This window comes from Streptopelia decaocto (genome assembly GCF_964273445.1).
Source record: "Streptopelia decaocto genome assembly, chromosome: 1".
Classification (NCBI taxonomy): domain Eukaryota; kingdom Metazoa; phylum Chordata; class Aves; order Columbiformes; family Columbidae; genus Streptopelia; species Streptopelia decaocto.
In genome coordinates this window covers 37,323,952-37,337,018 of record NC_138663.1, presented here as the reverse complement: position 1 = coordinate 37,337,018, position 13,067 = coordinate 37,323,952, and the positions used below count along the sequence as shown (strand labels likewise).

The 13,067-nt window shown below is 38.7% G+C and overlaps 1 protein-coding gene across 1 annotated transcript in view; it reads left to right on the top strand.

Annotated features, from left to right (window-relative positions):
* The window catches only part of GRIP1 (glutamate receptor interacting protein 1), a gene marked incomplete at both ends in the record, with an annotated part of 224,859 nt that overhangs the window by 147,580 nt on the left and 64,212 nt on the right, over window positions 1-13,067 (top strand). The window contains 3 exons of the mRNA XM_082060197.1: window positions 464-547; window positions 1,197-1,272; window positions 2,629-2,774. Of these exons, the coding sequence (XP_081916323.1) occupies window positions 464-547; window positions 1,197-1,272; window positions 2,629-2,774 (306 nt within the window). The remainder of the gene's footprint in view (window positions 1-463; window positions 548-1,196; window positions 1,273-2,628; window positions 2,775-13,067) is intronic.

Sequence of the window (13,067 nt, the reverse complement as noted above, 5' to 3'; positions counted from 1 at the left end):
ATCTAGCAATCTGAGATCAGAGATACACCCTAAAAATCTTGACTGTCTTGACTTCAAGCAACACAAATAGGTTATGTTGCTTACCCAACTCCATAGGTAGCTTTAAGAATTTGATGTGTCATTTTTGTGTCTTACAGTGTATTTCTATCTTTTCCGGCTCTCTTCTGTAGCTGTAAGAAAAGCAAAATTATACCACAATTTAACAGTAGGGCTCAAATTCCTCTTCTGTTAGATGAATCTTTTTCCAAACCATCAGCAATCTGCAAAAGATCTGGCCCAAAATTTTCTCAAAAGAGGATGAGTCTTATTTAATTACAGGTCTTTAGTCTTAGTGTTCTGTAATGCAATCTTTCCAGTTGTATGACCAGAAACATAATAGCTATCTTAAAGTGGAAAATATGCAAATCTGTGTGTATAATTAGAGAAATAATAGTAATTAAGTTTTGGAATTCTTTTCTTTTAGCTGTGCAAGGATCAGGTCTCATCTTTCGAACCGTGGAAGTTACTTTACATAAAGAGGGGAACACTTTTGGATTTGTAATAAGAGGTGAGTAATCATTAAATGTGAACCAACTATGCCAAGAACATGACAAACTTCATTTCACATAAAACCAGATTCTGTTACCACTGAGATCAGCAAGAAGATTGTAGGTCTTAAAAAAGATTCACGTACAGTATTTGTGTAAGTATGAAATCTGATTAAACATGCTGATCATCTGAATTGTACAACAAAAGTATTATCACTGACTTAGAGAACAGAAGAAAACATGCAGCGGTTAACTAATATACCCCAATAATGAATTATTAATTTCTTCAGGGAAAGCTGTTGTGTTTTGGGGTTTTTTATTTACTATACAAATTCCTTTGTGGCCACTCATTATTCTGAGTATATCTGAAGTATGTTGGTTTTTTTCCACATTGAGATGAGATTTGCAGAGTAGAGGTTCTAAGAAAATAATATACATTTATTAAAAATCACTCTGTAGCAATATAATAAATGTAGAAGTCTCATCTATACCATGCTGTAGGTTGATTTTATTTAAAGTAAAATTTAGTGGATGTTCACATTAATGGCCTGGTAATTTTTTGATCGTTTTAGTCCATCTGTAAGTGTGCACACTGCAAGATTTAGACTTCCATCTTGGAAATGAAAGAATAAAATGAAGTTGTGTTTTCTCTCACTTTTCCTTTTCTAGGTGGGGCACACGATGACAGAAATAAATCTCGTCCTGTTGTAATAACATGTGTTAGACCTGGAGGGCCTGCTGACAGGTACAATTCATCGTTCTCTGGAGTGCATGTGAAAGAGAAATGGCGAAAGGTGAATTATTTAGGATAGAAGTTAGGATTTGGCGTGAAGTAGATATATTCAAACCTTTTCCTTTGAAATTCATGGTTTATGCATTTAATTATAATAATAATAATAACAATAATAGGCAACCACAGAGGCTTAGCATATCACGGGGCATGTGAACTTTAATTTAGTAAGTTGTGTGTTTCAAGATCTTGCCATTAAACACTTCCAAAAATCAACTTAAAATAATTAGAATACATTAGAGCACATTTCTTTGCAGCCTTCAGGCAACTAGTGTAGTTCTTAATTATGCTTTTTATACTCTTAACACCACAGTCTTTTTCTCTTGCACATCAGAAAAATACTGTCATGTGTTTGGGTGTTGTTGTATTATTATTTTAAGATGTTTGTACATAACTGGTGTGTGTTCACAAGTAGCTTCACCTCAACAGCTTCTGAGTACAGATTTATGTTTTGGCCCAATGAACATATTTGCATGAAATACTATCTTGTATCTATATAAATAAAGAATATTAACTTTATTTATATTTATTAATTATATTTTCAAAAATGGCATTTGTGTCCTTAAATCATTCAAGAAACTTAAGGGGCAATTTATTTAAAGCAGGCTGATTTTCTGTAGCTTATATTGTTGTTTTTGACCTTGGAAACATGAATTCAAAAGCTAACATTTCAAGTGAGCTTTTGTTTTTTGTCTCGCCCTTTTTTCCCACCCTCATCCTCCTTGCTGCCTTGTTTTTCTCCTCAGTACTTGAGCTGACAACATTAGTATTTAATTTTCTATTATAACTCTGAGTGCGTTATGAGATACGCCTGGGAGGCAGTGTACATTTATAGCCAAATTATTTTTAGGTACAAAGAAAAATGCAATTACCTGAGTAAAGTATATTTTTGAAGAAGGTCTTTAAATGGACATTTATATTTTGCAATCTGTCTCTTCACCCATGTGTTTGCACCTTTTAAGAAAATATCGTGGGAGGAGGTGTTTATGTATGTATGAAAGAGGAGTTGTGTGGACAAGGCAGAAAGAAAGCATATGTTGAAGCAGAAGCTATGCTTAGTTGCAATTTAACATGACTTGATTATTTAGCTATGTGTTAAGCTGTTTTCCAGTCACTGAATTTCCAATTAAAGCCGTTTCCTTTCCTCTGTGCCCTCTGAACATTCTCACTGTCAAAGTAAACATTAAGTGTTAAGGCAAGAAGGATAGGTGTCAGAGAGGGTGTGAGAGAATTGCTTTGCATAAAAATGGCATTATCTCCAGATCAGTTTATCTTACATTAATAGAGATCATTCCTTTAATCTCCCTTCAGAGAGGGCACGATCAAACCCGGGGACAGGCTGCTGAGTGTTGATGGGATCCGGCTGCTGGGAACGACACACGCTGAAGCCATGGGCATTCTCAAACAATGCGGACAGGAGGCGACTCTGCTGGTGGAATACGATGTCTCGGTGATGGGTAGGTTGAGAAGCGGGGGCTTCAGTTCTGGGAACCGCCTGTGATGTTTTGCTGCCTGTTCTTGATGAGCTATTTCAGAAGTGATCGTGACCTGTTACGCTCCTACTAGCACTGCTATTCCCTTCCGCACCGTGTCATTAATCTTGGGTTCATAAGGAGGTGAGCGGTATTTTACTGTAATTTAGCATTCTGACATTTCATGGTTTGTAGAGTGAAACCGTAGTGTGGATTCTAGCAAAGTAACTTTTCCAGTGACTAGCTTGTAGTAAAGGTTAATGAAGTGTAAGCATTTCTCTGTCACTTGAAAGAGGGGTTTTACTTGCTCTTACAGGAATTCTTTTGCCTTTTGCCAGTACTGCTAGGTGGCCAAGACATTATTAAAAAGTCACAAAACTGCCACATAGAAAACAATGGTAAAGAGAAAATTTGTTAAGAAATGAAGAGGTGGCAAATTATGGTTTGAAAAATGAGCTTACGCTTTATACAAACTTCGATTGAACTCACTGAAGGGAGGTTTTTTGGGAAGTCAAGGAGAGCAGCTAATTTTTCATAACAGATTTGGAATTGAGTTATTTCCATTTGTTTTGGAAGGTGTCATCTCCCCTCCATTTTTTGCAAGATACAGAAAATTCATGGCAGCAAGAAATAGCAATACTCACCAGTCAGACTGAAATATTTCTTTTCTGTTTGGGGATCTTTCTGTTCTTTTCCTCCTTAGTTCTACAGTCAGATTTCTAGCCTGGCAGTACAGCAGCCCCATAGGAATTTGTGAAATAGCACTGTCAAACTTCAAAGCCTTGGGAAAGATTAATACTTAGAAGAATAATGTTAGATATTTGTTTGTTCTGGAACAGCCCTCATAGTTCTTCTCTGAGATACAGATTTTTCTATTTTTTTATTATAATATATATCTTTATTTACTTAACTGTCAAGAATGGAGTGGCAGGTTTGCATGGCATCTGGCAGGCCTGCTGGACTGGACATTCATGCAAGGTTCACATCCAGAAAGGTGGAGACAGCTCAGCATCTGGGCAGGAACCTCCCATGTAGAAAATGGAAATGCAGGTGATCTTGTCACCTGAAAAGGGCTACAAGGCTACAATTTAGTTGTTCTAATTTCTTTTTTTTTTTTTTTTTTTTTTGGAAGATGATGGATGACAAAACCCTATCTATCATCAAACCCAGATTCTTTATGCTCCACTTTGTCTAAGAGCAAGATCTCATTGAAAAAAAGAACCCCTGGCTTTAGACAGACAAAGTTCCAAGTGAAGCTTTCATTTCAGACAAAACTCCCATCCCCATTCTTCTGTGTAGCCCAGGGAGGGAATCAGCTGCAATTTCACTGAGAATCTTTTAGAAATCTTTGCAGGCTTGCGTGAGGACAAAACCACATGATGAGAAGCCTTGTTGTGCTCTAAATTGCAAGTTGTTCAAGGCAGGAACATTCTTTTCAGTGTTATCCGGATAGAGCTCATTGCAGGAGGATACAGATCATAGCTGGGAACTGCAGGGTCGTAACTGCACAGGCAGTACCTGCCTGTCTGTCTCCTCATGTCATTCTCTCTCTGAATAAACTCTGCTATCTCCCTTTTTTCCTCAGTAACAAATCCGGATTTATTGTTCCTGCCTTCCTGGCAATGAATGTGTTATCCTGGGGAAACTTAAGGAGGCAGAAGAACCTCAGACTTGTGTAGTCAGAAGGAAGGAAGGAAAAGGGAATTAACCAGTGGGAAAAGTCTGGAATGGCAGTCCTGCAGTGTCTGCGAGAAAAAAATAAGGAGGGATCCAGTAGGCTTTCTTTCTAATACATTATGATTTTGTGAGATCTTATCTAACCCTCAGTAGGTTTTGATTTTTTTCCAGTTTGCACACCCTGCATAGTTGTCTGGCTGTGGTGTGAAAAATTTTTGTTGGGAAGATTCCTTTGCATTTTGCAGTTATATTACAATCATGGCACAAAGGCTGAAAATCACTCATCCTAGAATCATTCAATAGCATCATAGAATCATCCTAATCCATTGATTCCTGTCCCAGGAAAACAGTGCTGATTTTTATCTTCAATTCTGCTCAGGAGCGGTGGAGTCAAAGTTGATAGTAACATGAAAGGGAGGATATGAGCCATGAAGAGAAATTTAAGAATTACAGAAATGTTACTCTGTTCCCCGACTTCTGTGTTACCCACAAGACAAGCTATTTGTAATGCCACCTCAGGGTTGATGTGAATATGAAAATAGGCTAAAACCAGAGGTAGAGCATTGGGTAAGTTTGCTTATCAATAACTGATGCTTGACACTAGTTTAGTAGTTTAGCCACCTGAGAGGAGGCAACATACCAAAAGTTATTTAGAAGTCTGGTACATTCTATAGGGTCCTCTCCCTGTATAAACTTTCAGTAGAATACTCCTAGAGATATAATTGTACCAGTACTTTCTTTAATATCTTCTCTTCTGTTAGCAGATTATTATGTCCTGTAAAGTGGCGTTCCATGTGGCCAGAACTGGAAAGAGCCATAAAATATATTCTGATAGCATGAAATTGGAACTTAATTTGAAAAGGTTACACTGGATGAAGAAAATAATCCTGAACTATTTTTCAGTTACAGTCTGTAGTGTGTAACTGACTTTTGGTACTCGTGCAAGCATAAGCTGTTTCAAAGGTGCTATATTTCTTAAACTTTAGTTCCTTCACCTGAAATGTTCAAGAGGTCATTTGAGAAGCTTGTACATTTTATTGGTTCTGGAACCTACACAAACTGAAGTAAAAAACAGCACCAGGGGGTTCTGTGCAGGGTGATCAAGTGTGTATGTGACGCAGGAGATGCGGCTAGTCCCACTGACCTCTCTGGGGTTACACTTGTGCTTTTGCATAAATATATGTCCTGAAGTATCCTGCTTAGCTGGGTCCTGGGAAATAAACTTGTCAATTCAGCTTGAAAGAGATGTTGTTAGCTTGTTGGTCTTTTGTTTGTTTGTTTCCTGCTGAAAATGTTTCCAGGTTGGTGTGTGGAGTGTTCTGCTGTATAGTTTGAAAGAGAATTTGAAGTAGTAGCAGTTTGGAAATACTAAAATAATCCCTGAAGAAAATAGGAAAACCTAATTTCTGAGAAAATATTTTATAACCTGGTAAAAGTTACATTTGAGATTGTAGAGGTAACGGTCTTCCAAATGTTGTTCTATTTCCAAAACACCTCCTCTATCATGAAGCAATGTGTTTGCTTATGCTACTTGTTGATTTTAATTGCATTTTTTTAATTTTGTGAGGCTTTAATAATGATGCACTTCAGAGTTTGCAGAGGAAATGCGTATGGTGACTTGCCCTACACACCGTGTGGAAGTAACATAAACATTGTGGGCTTTATCACTGGTCTTTCTAATCCTTACACCCGAAGTATTCAACCTTTATGATCATGTGGATCACGTATTTTCATCCCGTGGCGGGAGAGGTCTGAGTATTGCAGCTCCATATGTGCTATATGACTAAACCCGTGTCCCTCATGATGTGCAAGGGAAGGAGCAGAGGCGGGGTGGTAGCTGGCAGTGACTTGCTGACACCACCAAGATAATGTTGCAGCCTGAATCTTTTCCTGTGGCAACCAAACAGCAAGTATCAATTCCAAGCTATAAACTTAGGTTGGGAAAGCTAAAGTTCTCACTGTTTGTCAGAGGTTATGGGCTGGGCGAAGTGCCCTAACAAGCTGCTCACAGCTTAAACCCCATAGGTCAGGCATCCACAGGGTGAGAATGAGAATTAGAATGCAACACTAATAACAAGCTGCAAGCAGAGATTTACGCTGCCTCTGTCTAAAACAAGAAATAAAAGTTTATCACTACATTTATTTGGAAGCAGAGCAGATGCACTTTCCCTTCAGGTTTTCCAAAATCTGCCATGATGCTACTGGAGTCTCAGTAATTTGGGTTGCACCTGCTTGGGCAATCTTCCATATTTACTCCGAAGGGGAGCATACTGAACAGTTCAAAGGTAACGACTGCTTCGAGTTTAAATTCTGGCCCGTAATATTTTTATGTAACACTAGCTCATAAATTGCTTCTGTTGGGCTTTTGAGCAATCTTTTTATATCTTGGATGTTGTTGCTGGGGTAACCTTTGAATCAAGGATACTGTCGTTAAATAAAACTATCAGCTATTGCCAGGACTTTGGCACAAAAGTAAGCTTTTGTTAGCTATTTGTACCTGAGAGACACGACATACTTCTCTCTCATCTCTTCACTGGAAGTTTCTTTGTTCAAATCACTCTGTGGTCTTCAGGAATGAAGGAACATATTGCACATTCAAATTCCATATGTTTCTCTGGCTTCTTTAACAGTTCTGGCACTTATTTGAGCCAGAATACATTTGCTGGAATGTGGCACCCTGTAATTTTTCTCTGCAAAATAGATATGGCTAGCTTGTTTTTTAGTCCCAAACTACCAGAGTCACCCTGACATAGAACCAGTCAACTTTAGCTAGAGCAACACCCTTGGTTTTCTGAATTCGACATTTACCACGGATACAGCTTTCTAGAAAGGGAATTATTCATGCAATCATTTGCTAGTAAATCTGACAGCAGTTTAACAAGCACTGTCCAAGCCTTTTGCCTCTTTAAGCTCACCATTAAAAAGAAAAAAAGGCAGTAACAATTTTACGATAGTGAGTGCATGTAAAGAGATCTGCCTCACCCTTCAGTAATTCCGCCTGACAGAAAGAACACTGGGGAGAGAATGCTTGCATAGTTTAAACGTCAGGTGAAGTAATCTGTGATCCAGTGTAGACTCAGATATTTGTGCAAGACAAGAAATATAGGAGAGAAAAGAACTTATGGGCCGCCCTTAAGTTTCATAAAGCAGTATCACTCAAGCATATCCAGAGCTGTGGAGACCTTTAAGAGCTATCGAGTTTTACAAGACCAGGGAACAGGAGCTCCAGAGACTCCAAGGACAGACTCAAGATCCTCATAAACCTTATAAATGTCGCAAGACCTTCAAAGCTGAATCGAAGTCAGGAAACCTGTAGGATTCCACACTGCCTTTTTCTTGCTCTTTCTTTATAAACTTAAAATTAACATTTCCTTTGTCTTTTACAAGTCTTTGACAGACCAGATGGGTAGTCTACTCTAGCATTTGTCTGCAACTGCAGGTCTCCTGGCTGTCACAGAGCAACAGACTTAGATCCCTTGAAATTCTAAATGTGAACTAGTTACTTAAACCTTTAAAGAATGCTACGTCTCTTATGTTGCTTCAGAGGCAGATTGAATGAAAATTCATGTGCAAAGCAAAGGTCACAATAGCTGTTTTAGTTGAAGTATTACTCCAAGTACTGCTACACAAACACATACACAAATTATGCTAGAAGACAGTGTTGAAAGTCAAAAAGTTGAGTATGCCAGTTGGGAAATGTCAGGTTTGAGATTGTCTGCTCAGCCTCTGTCCAGCTAGGTGTGCATGTGAGACAGTCACAAGACCCACAGGAGAGATAATAACCTTTTCATGCAGCTCTTCATTTTGAATTTTCTTTCTGCCTTTGGTATGTGACCACAGGCTTACCAAAGGCACTGCCCAGATCCTTGTCTGAATGCTAAGTTATTAACTTCCTGGTGTTTTTTTTTTTCCTGAGGGCCTAATCCTGCCACAGTTTGAGTGCTTCAGGCAATATGCAGATCTCAAGCAGAGAACCTCAGTCTCCCAAGGTCATTCCAAATGTACTGACTCTCTCTTAGGCAGGAGATGACACAAACGCATCTCTCTCTAACTGTTCAAGAAATATCCACTCCCAGATGTGTCACTGGGTAAAATACGTGGAATTTTTTCTCTCCTGGAGGCCAGTGCACAATTCATGTCCGTGTTGTACAAACTGCACAGATATTTACATGTACATGCAAGAGCACGTTAGTCTCTCATCTCACTGTGCAAGTTCCTTGTCTATAAAAACCACTATCTGTGCTTTCTGCTGTCTGTGCCCAGCTGCCTGCATCAGGACATTTGGACAAACTGACAGTCAAGTGTGGTTGTGTACAATAAATAAGTTCTCCGTCTCTTGTGCTAGCTTGTTAGGATTTCATTTAGCAAAACACAGATGTGTTGGGATGCGACTTATCCTTGGCACCAAAAGATGCTTTTTCCTTCAGAGAAGCCTGAGTCTTGTGATGTTTTCTGCTGTCAGGTTTTCTGGCTTTCTGGACTGCTTTTTTACAATGGCAAGGGGGAGTTTATTCCTTTTAACCTTTCATCTCTCATGCTGCTATTAAATATGACATGCTGACTTCACTGAATCTCATCATGAGCCTATAAGGTGACTGATACCTACCAGCCAGGCATCAGTTCATGCTTGCTTATTTGCTTTAATCCACTCTATTTACCTGGCTTAAAAGGAAGACAATACCTGTTTAACACCTCTTGAGATAAAGGGGTAGCATGGAAACCTAAAGTAAATAGGCATTATGGTTAAAAATAAAATCCGTAATTTGGGACTGACAAATTTAAAACCCAGTTCTTGATCTATCAGTACTTTGTGTGATCAACAGGTACTGCTGCTGACTATTGACAGTGGAACAAGAAGATGCTTGCAAATAGTGACCAATGCAGTTTAAGTGTCCTTTTCAGCCTTTACAGAAATATGATCTGGTACTTCAAAGCAGCACTTGGGTGTCTCCTCCATGTTACGTGACCTTCTCTTTTTTGCAGTTCCCTATTCACACCTCACATGCCTGTCACATTCACTGCCAGCTCCCTCAAAACTTAGAGTGCTTTGTCCTATGATCAGGACACCTGTTTCACTATGAGGACTTCTGAGTAGTGAAAGAGGTGTGGAATGGGGCCTTGTAAGAAAATAGTATTTCCTTATGTAATGAATGGCATCGTTGTGTTGCATAAGCAGCTGTCAGTTTGTCATTTCTCAATATTTGTATGAGATTACATCCTTAACAGCATTGATGCATTCTTATGTACCATTACCTAGGTTTCACTGTGGGAAGAACTTTATATCTGACATTAAATCTGTACCCAAATAGTTCCTGAAAAGAGTGAGAACCATTAAGCCCACCAGTCTGCTCCCTGTGAGCTGGGTTATCAGACCACCTGTCCAGCACAGTACATACGTGCTTCCTGGGGACCAGAAAAGATTTGACAGACACATGTGACATTTGCTGACAGTGGAGAACTGTAAACTTTTAGTATCCCATGTTCCTTCCTGTCTGTTTCATGTAAGCATGATGCTTTTTTCCTCTGTTGGTTCTGATCCTGGTTCCTAGCTGTATTTTCTTTTTTTTCCCAGCAGCTGCTTGAATTTGCCTTTCCTTACTGACCTAGTTTGAGTCTTCTTTTCTAGAAGGTCCTAAATCCCCAACATGCTATTCCCTCCCCTTACAGCCCAGTTTTTACTTCTGCCAAGTAAGGTTTAGGTAATTAGGCTTAGATAATTTTCCAACACATTTTTCTCACACTGCTGATTTCCATCCATAAAGACTTTTTATAGTTTTCATGCTTGTCCTTCTTTAGCCCTTTGTCCTGTCCATGTCTCTTAGCAAGCCATTCCCAAGTTTCGTGTACTGCAGCCTCTTTTCAGATCAATCACCATCTCACTTCAGCTCCTTCCCTGAGTTCCTCCACTTCTTGCCCAAGAAGGTCCTACTCTGCCCTCCTGGCCCTTCTCTTGATTCTCTGTGGCAAGATCTGACAGATATTAAAGACACACAGGAAACATAAATTCTTAGTGTAAAGCCTACAGAATTTTCTGTGTGGGGTCAAAACAGTATGGTTTTGCCTAATGATGCTCTCAGACACAGCTGACCTGTTTCAGCTGAAATAACTAAGGGAGGGAAACAAATACAGCCCAAGAGAGGTAACCATCATAAAAACCAAAAAAAATCACACCAAGTGTTTGAACTGTGGCCAAGTTGTAAATTGTAAGCAATTAAAATCAAGATGTTTTAATGAGAAAAGTCTATGATTCCCAAGTATAGTTTGCCCTATAGATTTTTTTTTTTAACTTTATTTTCTCTGCCTAGTTATGATTTGTTGTTACATTCTGATAGCCATGTTGCTAGTAGATAATTACAGAATAGAGGAGTTGTCGTGTATTACAAGGATGTAATAAATCTTACAGATATTTATTTCTTTACAAACTTCTTGATCATCCCTAAAGAGATATAAGTGGAGTTTAGCTGAACCATATGAGTTACAAATGACTCTTCCAGGTCCAATTAACATTTCTCTCTAATGCCTTTGAAACCATGGCCTCATTAAAAGCAGCTTAATAAATATTGCTTTGTATATGAGAAAAAAACTGTAAAGGTGAAATGAGATGTCCCTGTAATAGAAAACTAAAAATACAATTTCATTGTCATAAATAACTGGAGAGGGTCGTGGGGGTTATTATCTTCCAAGTTCCCCTTCTCATATGAAAATATTCTATGTTTTACTTACCGGGTACCAAGAGTAATGGATGAATTTGTCTTCAAAGACTTGGCAGGAAAGTGAAACCTATACTTGTATGCAGCTAGACTACATAGTGTACAATTAAAAAAAATCAGCCTGAAATATCTAATGTATTTGATGATGGGCATTCATTAAAGTAGAGCCTTCCTAATCTATCTTCCTATCTCCTCACAAAGCATCTAGTCTGAATTTACTGGATGCTAATTCAAGGGTTTGGATCCTCAAATGGGGCAGCCTCCACCTATTAAAAATATGCTATTGTGCTTCTTTTAGTAAGTATTTAAAAACAAATGATGGAGGGAGGAGATGGCTGTAATAACTTCTGTCTGCCATCCAGGCTCCAAGCAGGTGGGGGGAAGGAGCAAATAACCCTCATATATATTTAGTAAAAGATGGGAAAAAAAGGTTGATCAAATCTTTGCACTTTGCATGAGGGCTATCCAGATGCAGAGTGAAAGAGAATGGCAATCTCTGCTACATGCTAATCCCTTTGGTCAGCTGGAAGTTAGTCAAGAGGTCTTTCAGTAAGTTGATTTAACTGCTGCTTGGGTTGCTGGTCAACAGCAGACTAACAAGGATAATGAAGTATGCTGATTTGTGCTGATCTGAAAAGAAAAGCAGGTGGCTGAAGTACTTAAATTCAGAGTGCAGGTGTGAAAGTATTACAAAGACGATGATAATTAAACTTCTTGGAGATTAAAGGATCTTCTGCATGTGCCATGCAATTCAATGCAAGAGAAACTCTATAATCAGAAAAAAATCCAATTAAAAAAGTCAGCCTTGGATTTGGTTTAGTGGCATTGCAGTCATCCAAGAGACTAAGAAATAAGGGACAGATTCGATTTTCTTTATATTACAGAGAACTTGGGCTGTAACCCCAGAAGCTGTCTTTAAAAGGCCCTATCTCTGAGGAAATAACAGCAGCAGCAAAGGCTCCGTTCCTGCCTCCGTTCCAGGGAGAGGAAAAGACTAAACGTCTCCCATGACTTTCCCCGAGGGAGGTGTTTAAAAAATCCAGAATGGAACTATTCCACCCACCTCACTTTTTTCATGGACATAACACACCCAAACTGCACCTGATGGGCTCGGCCAAGGGGAGAAAATCTGAGAATCCCTCAGATCATTTCCTGGAACACCTGTACTGGGTATAAACTAAGAGGTTAAATTGGGTTGCAGCAGGGCAGATTGTCGTCCTTTTATGCTGAAGTTCATTCATCATTTTACAGAACACTTTTACTGGAAAAGGATGTATTTTAAAACATGAATATTTGTTGCCTAAATCTGAACTGTCTCAGTTAATGGTGTTCTGGTGCAACACTGGTGTGAATGAGATCTGCAGCAGATGCTGCACCATCTAGTATTCATCACATAGGAGATGTGTACTGATCAGAGAAGACAGTACTATTCACAGTTCCTGTGAGCTGGAAAAGTACATAGGGGAAAAAAAATCAACATCTAAGCTGAACGAGTTTATCTTGAAATCAACAGTTACTCAAAGATAATTGCACCAGTGCCATGTGTTGAAACATGATTTTGTTACACAGTATTATACTTCCCATGGTGTTACTCAGCTATACAATGAGTGAAATGTTGTGTTCTCTATGCATTTGCTATTCAAACCACATTCCCGTACCGTAATTTAAAAAACTCATAATAACCTGTCTTTGTATATTTTTCCTAAATGTATGGTTACCATGCTTTGTTCATTTAAAGAGGTCATTTCATAGTGTATGAACTCAATATTTATCAGAGAGTTTTAGGAAGACAGTATTGATAAAAATTGCTCTGTGTGTTAGTCTATGTTCAGCCAAAAAAAAATCATTGGATTTTTCTTTTTTTAATCAATTAATTGGTGACTCACATTAG